Genomic DNA, 8,653 nt, shown 5'->3' with positions numbered 1-8,653 from the left:
CCTTGACTTTTTCTATATACAGTGGCAGAGTTGTATATGGCTAGGATACTCCTTTTTCCCTTGAAAACAAAAACCATTGATAACACAAGTGTTCATATATCTCCAGGAAACTGTATTAGTATTAAATAATACAGTTTTCCCTTGTTTTGAGCGAACAGTACAGCTCATTCCCTGTATTGTATATTTGGTACAACAATGTTCACATTTCTTAGTTCTAGTACGAACCCTAGTAGCTGCATTTTGTGTAAATTGGAGATATTTCAGGGCTGAATTGGTGTAACCGATGTTAAAACATTACAGTAATTCAGCTGAGAGGTCACAAAAATCTGAACCATTTGTTCAGCATCCTGCAGGGACAACATCATCCTTAATTTAGATACAGTATATTCTTCACGTGGAAGAAGGCCACTCATGATGTTCTTAATGAGGTCCTGAAAGGAGCTATCTGTATCAATAGCTACACCAAGGTTTTTGACGACTGCATTGGGTGGAGACGGAAAAGACATCTAAATTTAAAGAAAACTAAGAATTTAGCACAGTTTACCAACTACTAATATCTTCTTATCTGAATTCAATAAGAGGAAAGTTTTGGTCATCCGAGCCTTCATGTTTATTTTAAGACAGGTCTCCAGTTTAGCTAGCTGGTTCACCTGGTTTACAGTAAGTGATATATAAAGTTGTGTATCATCTACACTGCAGTGGTAGCTAACGAAGGAAAGCAATAAAGTATAAAGGGATTTTAAATCAACATAAAATAATTTCATATTTGATTTACAATTAAGCACGCTGGCTTTATGAATATGATGTTTCCCCTAAAGACATAACAATTTTAAGGCAACATCTACATTTGTAACACCAGCCAACCTGTACAAAGTACCATAGTCAGCAACCAAGTGTGTTTTTCAAACAAATCATTTCCTGAGCTTTACTGTAGCCTGCTGTTAGATCCGCGTACAGTACATGCTTTGCTCCCTTGAACCTGAATGTAATACACATGACGGCCACTTTGCGCGCTTCATTACGGAAGTGAGTGGTATACAGAGAGAGGAAGGAAGAGGTTGTTCCGTGTCCATTTCTTGAAAGAAATTGAGGATCGGATTCATCGTGCACAGTCGATCCTTTAAAATATTTTTTTTAGCCAGGAAAACAATACAAACCCTGACACAATGTCTAAGAATACCGTGTCTGATCGCTTCAGGAAGGTAGATGTAGACGAGTACGACGAGAATAAGTTTGTTGACGAGGAGGATGGTGGAGAGAACCAACTCGGTCCAGATGAGGCAGAAGTTGACTCCTTGATAAGACAATATCCTTTAAAATGGTTTTGCAGGTATTTATGAAAATATTGCTTGGTTGGTTTGGCGATGCATGTTGACTCGGCGAGGTTATTAATGTTTTCAAAAATCGTCATGCTATTCAGCTTAAGCTGCTCGGCCGGTGTGCCACTAGCTAGATAGCATAGTAGGGTGTGGTGCAAGTCTGACTCATAGCTATAGCTAACTTAATAGATGGAGCCAGCTAATAATATCTTTATTTAGCATTTTAGTGCAGGAGCGGCAGTAATGGTATGTCGTGATGAAATCGGAAAGAATGTTGTACGATTCTCAACATGGTTACGAACCATGTTTGTTGTTATGCAAACAAAAGTGTCAAAATGTAACCGGCTAACTGGCTTCATTGTGGCTAGGCAGTTGCTTGCTAATGAATGGGAAATAAAGATTTTGCCTCTACTTTAGCTACTTTCCGTCTGCAATTCCATTCGTGCTTATAGTCGGTGCATTAGTTTGTACCGGTCATATTATATTCTGTAATGTCACACGATTTATTCGGTGCAATACATATGAGAGCGTGGTCAAATATCCAAGTCAAAATCAAGCTAACCAGCTAGTCTAGCTTGGTACTTAATTTGTCGAAGATTTTATGTCAAGGCGCTCAGTGGTAGCATCACTTCATATTCTTGATATTTAGGATTTTATATTGTCTCACCCCCATGTTGGTTTGTTGCTACAACCATGCCACGGTTGTGAGAAAGTATGAGGTAATCTTATGTAAGGTTGTAGTCCTGTAATGTAATTATCATAAGTAATTTTGCTCCGTTTATTAACTTGCTGAAAAAATGTAGAGAATTTTCTACTGCTGAACTTAAGTAGGTTGAACGTGTTCTGAAGATGGAACCGTGGGCTGAGAGTAATTCGGTAATTCAGATCTTATGTCCTGACTTGCCTGCTGAGAACATTCCTGGCATTGTTGCAAGACCTTTGAAAAGAACAGTTAAGTCAAGCATTTCAAAATAGACGTATATATCTGGGCTGCTTTAACAGAAGACAGACAGCAAAATAGGAAGTTGAGTGTGATTGCCTTATATGTCAATAATTATGTCGTGCCCTAGTGCATTTCCTGTTTAATGTTTCGTGATTACTTTTTCGTGGCCTTGTTTTGTCTGCAAGGTAAAATTTAGAGGAAAGGGTGATAGACACATGGAATTTTTCTTTCAATGGAGAGTTTGGGGAAAAAATGAACTCTACTTTTGTGCCTGTCATTTTCACTTTATAGCAAAAGGTGCAATATTTGGCACTTTGGGGTGTTTGAAAGGTATGATGCATTGCTACTCTTCAATGCACTTACTGTAATATACCACCTGGTCTTCCATAACTCTCCAAATTTTGTGACAGTTGTGTTTTGGATAAGAGCATCTGCTAAACGTCAAAAAGTATTAAATTGCACAGTAATGTAGATAAGGGGGTGCCATTGTTCTCCTTAACCCCTCCATGCACAGGGAATGTAATGGAGGCCCTGCAGGCTGTTCTAAAAAATCCACCAATCAACACGAAGAACCAGAATGTCAAGGTGAGGTTACACTTTGTGCTTCTATGCTTAATTATGTAAAATGAAACAAGGTTGTGTAGCTCAGCATCAGACATCCTGATTTCAGTTAGTGCTGTTGCACAATTCCAGCCAGTAAAAGTAATTGTCTTTCACAAAGCAGATGTGAAACAGAATACTTCATTTAGTTTAGCTTTTCATGCATCAGCAGATTTTATGATGAAAGGCATTCATGCACTAATGTGTATGAACATTACATAATTGTTATTATCATTCTTTCTTAAGTAAAGCAACAACAAGGTTGTACAATGGAAACGCTGTATTTTGTTAATCCACCAGAATAATACAATTTCTCTGAAATATCAGTAGATGCCTTTAATAAAAGCATATGCATAGGCAAAGAGAATCTGCATAGAATTATGCAATAATTATTCATTGGGGTCCATGATGTGGAATTTACCTTCTTGGGATTTTTGTTTAGGACCGGGCTGAACTCCTAGTACTGAAAGTCCTCAGTGCTTTCAAGAGTAGTGACATTGAGAAGGCAGTGCAGTCGCTGGACAAGAACGGTGTGGACCTCCTCATGAAGTACATCTACAAGGGGTTTGAGAGGCCCTCTGAAAACAGCAGTGCCGTCCTGCTGCAGTGGCATGAAAAGGTAAGGCAGCTCTAAAGAAGTCCGGATCTTTATGTCTGTGTTGCTCTGTCACAGTGATGGATCCTAAGAAACGGAAGGACCTGAATATTGTTTAATTGAATCAAGAGCAAAGGATATGTAGACTCGACTGCAGGGTTTCCCCCAGAAAAGTTGTTAGGCCCGGTGGCAAGTATCTTTTGACAGGGCCCAGCGGCCCAGCGCGGCCCGGCGGCCAAGTGTCTTTTTTGATGGGGGACCGGCGCGGGCCAGTGACAGACTGATGGCAGCATTAAGGTAGGGCCCTATAGTTTCTGTGATAACAGAATCACGGATGGAATCGCGGAATTGAGAATTTAAAAAAGGTATAACACAGATTTCATAGGGCCCTACATTAAGTCAGTGCTAAAAGCTGACTGGAGATTTGAAAATATGACTACGTAAATGTGAATGTTGTTATAAATAAGTCATTTATTCAACACACATTTTAAAAAATCAGCAACGATTTACAGCATAGCAGAGTCTTACAAAGAATCTGACAACAATGTACAGTCTTGGAATGCTGTGGTTTCAACAACAACAAAATAAATTAAATTTAAATAAATAATATCAAAGTTTTTGCACTCTACAAAAAACTTGAAAAAAGTCCTGATAGGCTACTGATTCTTACATCCTTGGAATGCTGGACACATTTCAACAACAACAGAAGAAATTAAATTAAATTAAAATAAATAATATCAAGGTTTTTGCACTCTACAAAAAACGTGTATTCAAGTCCTGATAGGCTACTGAGTCTTACAACAAGCCTTGGAACGCTTGAAAAACTTTTGAAAAACTGTCTAAGGTTTTTTGGCTTTTACAGTAGGCTACCTTTCCTTCTTGACATTATCCCTAGATGGCACAAAGTAAGTGTCTGTGTTACTGACTGTTTGGCTAGCTAGCTAAGTTAGCTACATGACCACGTTGTCAAAAGTTTTTCCCAACCGTGAAAACTGCCTGACTTGTTTACATTCTGGACAGATGTAGCTCCTCAGTAAATCTATTGTTGTTTCCGTCGCAGCACTTTAGACACAAGCAATATAGAAAAAAATCCTGAAATTTCTTCTTATTGTGAAGAGTGCCTGACCCTTAACCGTAGCGTTTTTTCCCCAAAGATGGTATTTCTAGATATAGCCTAATTTTGCCGCTGTGTTAACACATAAATACGGTTGCCGGTCAGGCACTCTTCACCATAAGAAGAAATTTTAGTATTTTTCCGATATTACTTGTGTCGAAAGTGCTGCGATGGAAACAACGATGGATTTACCCTGAAGCCACATCTGTCCAAAATGTAAACAAGTCAGGCAGTTTTCACGGTCGGGAAAAATTTTATGACAACGTTGTCGTGCACATCAATGTCATCAAGCTAACGTTATTAATAAACAAGTGAAGGTGTTATTTCGATGGCGATTAATAAGTCATGTAATGGTACAATATATCGAACGTTACATTCATGCTACTATTTTAACGTTACCTACACACTGCTTAAGTTAATATAAAAAGAATGTACTTACCGACGAGATGAAGTGATAACGCAGTTTGTAACGAGGTTAGTTAGCCTACTAAATAAGAAATGGTGGCTTGCTAGGTAACGTTAGCTTGTGATAGTTGGAAGCGTCAAGTGTTGAATGTCACCCTATGCACAATGAGGGTAAAGAACAGACCTCAGACCTGCTTTCCTTACAGTGCGCTCACGTTTTAACCAATAGATGTCGCTGGTGAGCTTTTCAAACGAGCCGCCCCATCGGGGAATTTTTTAAAAAAAAATTCCCCGATGCTTAGGCACGGCGGGGGATCAAATTAGGGCCGGCGGGCCGCCTGGCTTGCAATACACTGGCGGAAACCCTGGACTGGGCTGATTTCTTTATGCTGTATTGTAAAGCTGTGGTGGTTTATATTGGGTTTGTTTTTCCAGGCCTTATCTGCTGGTGGAGTGGGGTCCATCGTACGAGTACTAACTGCCAGGAAAACCGTGTAAGGAGCCCTGTGCCTGGGCATAAACGGATGGTACATATACGCCAATCATTTGTTCACAGGGTGCAGTGGAGGACTCGCTCCTCTCTGCCCTTCCTTTTTTTTTTGTCTCTGCTCGCTTCAAAGCCCCTCCCCCCTCCCCCCTCCCCCCTCCCTCTGCTGTCACACACCATGGGTTCCCTGTTCCTCCTGAAGCCGGACACTGTACCGTACAACGCAAAGAGTGGACTCTGTGGTGAGGATCTGTCCACAAAAGGGTTTTTTTATTTTTATATTTCCTTTCTAGATTTTAAAAAGCAGCCAGTATGTCGTCTCGTCTGGATTACTGGCAGGAAGCCTCCTTTTTGTTGGCTTTGCCGTTCTCAGGAATGTCTTGATCTTTAATTTCCTTTGACAGAACAGTACGGTTGCTCCTTTGTTCTTGTTGAGCAGATTGGCCGTTTCGTAGGGATTATTCTGATTCTCTGTAAATCCCAGGAAGTGGCCGACGCCATCGTGCCACAGGATGCTGTGGGATTTGCGGGGGGGGGGGGGTTCCTGCATGCTGTAGTCTAGACTTAATAACCCCTCCCTGTTGCCCATGAAGCTCATCACCAGTCTTACAGATCTCATCGCCTCGTTACATCATTTCACAACCGAGGGCATTAGCGTGCTACATTCATTAAAAGGGATTCTTCCTCTCAGAACCGATGAAGCATTCGACATTGAGGCTTTACGTGAGCTTTTATTTGTCTAAACATAAAAACTAAATCATAATTCACGTGTTAATGTTCCTGCCATGCTGTAGCTATGTTGGTGTCATAGATCTGGCTTCCAGTCACATTCCCTAAGTGCACCTGTCATTTCCAGCTCAGCTGGCACTGTGTTTATTTTCTCCTCTGTATTGTCTTGATGGTTCTGATGGGAGAGCAAATCTCTCTTTCCCCTTCCCACGTGCTTTCCACTTTTTTAACATTCCTAATTTACCTGATGAACATAATCGATCGTGTGTATTTAAAATGGAAAAACATCAAAAGGAAAAAAAAACTGTTGACATTTTAAATGTTTTCCTGTAACCTGCATCTGTCTTGCTTGTTTAGAGGTTTTGTTGCCGAACTATGAAATCATTTGTCATCGATCGCTTTTCTGTTCAAAGCTAGAACTGCGGCACTTGTGCTCATACCTAGAATAGACATTGGCAGTAAAATCATTTTAGAGTCAATGGAGGTGATATTAAAGGTGAACAGAGGATGAGATACAGATATAAAGGTTTACTTGGCAAAACCAAGCCAGGTTTCCTTGAGAAATTGAATAAACCAACAAATAAAGCATATTAAAAGCAAATGCAGTCAGTTGAATAATGAATATAGTTAATTGTGAACAGGAATTGTATCTTCATGGGCATTGTGCATTGTGTTAAGATTCTGTACCTTCAGACGGCTTTCCACATTAAAACGACCCTTCCCCATTCTTTTCACTCCTGCAAAGTGCTCAGTACTCGCTTATGCATCTGCAGTTTTTCACTGATTGGCCAAGAATATTTGTACCTACAGAACATAAGTTTGTGCTTGCTTTGCATATTCACCCCATGTTGCCCTGTGCTTGTTTTGAAAAGACTGAAACTTTAGGCTGAAACTGTTGAAACACTTTAAACTATAGCTTCAACGGATATTTACAGGCCTACAACGGTAAAGCTTGAGCGGATGTTTTCCTAATGGAATTTTATTTCATATTTAAGATGTTTAGAGACAAGGTACAAGCCATTTTGCACTTCCTGTTCAAAATGTGCTGAAGCTTTGGTGTCTAACATAGCTGGATGTGTATTTACAATAACTGAATGAGACGAGACACAAGCCTTCATTATATGTACACAGGAAACATGGCGCCTGTTTCTAGATACTGATTGCATATAATAGCATAATACAAAGAACATCACCTGCAGAGTCAAATGAAAGCGGGTCTTTCTGGTATTTCAACTAATGAGGTATAAATTTGTCCTGCTGTTTATTACGTTTGCGGTAAATGTTGGATACATGTTTGTGACTGGTGACATGTTTGAGGAACCTGATTGGCTGTTCTAGGTATGAGTATAATCAAACCGTTTTATTTTGTATGTCTGAAACTGAGGTATCTCTAAATCACATACTGAATATTCATACACAGGACATTTGAAAATCTAAAGAATCGAAATTTAATGTCTGCCGTTTGATCCGTTCATATAAAGTATCATGTTTCACTGTTTATTTGTAATGGAAGCATTTAGCCAGTATTCTATTATTCCCCATGCATTAGACAGATTTGCTGAACATTTTAAATTCCTGCACAAGTTTTTGGACCAAATAACTCCAGTAAGTCTTGATGCTGGATGGTTGTCAATGTTGTTTATATAAGTAGCTTCCTGATACAAACCAGTGCAAAAAGGATCATTTTACAGCTCCTTAATGATTGAAAGAATGAAAACTTAGGATTTCGTATAACTGCAGTGCTCTTTGTTTTCAACTTAACAGACATTTTAAAAAATGCTTTCAATTCTGGCACATTAAAAAAAAAATTAAAATAATTATTATTTGTGTAATTATCTAAAAAAAAAACACAAATCAGTTCTTAAAAGTTAAGGACAAACTGCATTGCCATTTTATTCAATCATGGAGTAAAAGTACTTTCAGGCTGCATAATTCATCTGATACTTTCTATGTCAGAGCATTTGTGGTTTCTTAAAGTTCTTTTTCTATGCACCTAGAGCTACAGTATAGTGTACTTAATGTAACAGTACTTTGTATGGCTCTAAGCTGTGCTGTAGGATATGTACCTCAGATGTCCTGTACCATATTGTATGAACCACAATTTTTATGATAATTGTGAAATAATGCATTTTATTTCACTTCTCTTGAATTGTACAAGTTAAATTGTTGATTTGATGCAGTAATTTTTATTGCTCTTGTGAACAAGTGCAAAAAATAACAACCAAACTGGTGTACAAACTGCCTTATCAAATATTCCTTTTTATGTTTGTGCTTTTGTGATACAATAAAATATATATAGATGCAAAGTTGTTTATTGATGTGTGGTGTTTATAGGTGGTTCTCAAACCAGCACATGCAAGGTGTGTGTTGGTTTTCAGGTCCACGTGTGTATATCATGTACCTTATAGAAACGAGATGATCAAAGTTTACCATCCTCAATATTCTAAATACGGTACTTGAA

The 8,653-nt window shown here is 38.8% G+C and overlaps 1 protein-coding gene across 1 annotated transcript; it reads left to right on the top strand.

Annotated features, from left to right (window-relative positions):
• Nucleotides 1-1,021: 1,021 nt before the first annotated feature.
• arpc5b (actin related protein 2/3 complex, subunit 5B) lies at nt 1,022-8,494 on the top strand. Its single transcript, XM_035412023.1, has 4 exons — nt 1,022-1,306; nt 2,775-2,847; nt 3,305-3,481; nt 5,412-8,494. The coding sequence occupies exons 1-4, from the start codon at nt 1,167-1,169 to the stop codon at nt 5,472-5,474; spliced, it is 453 nt and encodes a 150-aa protein (XP_035267914.1). The 5' UTR covers nt 1,022-1,166; the 3' UTR covers nt 5,475-8,494.
• Nucleotides 8,495-8,653: the final 159 nt, after the last annotated feature.

Source organism: Anguilla anguilla, chromosome 4 (assembly GCF_013347855.1).
Source record: "Anguilla anguilla isolate fAngAng1 chromosome 4, fAngAng1.pri, whole genome shotgun sequence".
Classification (NCBI taxonomy): Eukaryota; Metazoa; Chordata; class Actinopteri; order Anguilliformes; family Anguillidae; genus Anguilla; species Anguilla anguilla.
The sequence above is the reverse complement of the archived record's forward strand: the minus strand, read 5'-3'. Positions and strand labels throughout refer to the sequence as shown.

What these genes read in the sequence shown, in the direction of transcription:
- arpc5b (XM_035412023.1), top strand. Translation starts at nt 1,167, where the DNA reads ATGTCTAAGAATACCGTGTCTGATCGCTTCAGGAAGGTAGATGTAGAC. An exon ending in GTTGACTCCTTGATAAGACA is followed by an intron (nt 1,307 to 2,774) that starts ATATCCTTTAAA and finishes CCCTCCATGCAC; the next exon opens with AGGGAATGTAATGGAGGCCC. An exon ending in CGAAGAACCAGAATGTCAAG is followed by an intron (nt 2,848 to 3,304) that starts GTGAGGTTACAC and finishes ATTTTTGTTTAG; the next exon opens with GACCGGGCTGAACTCCTAGT.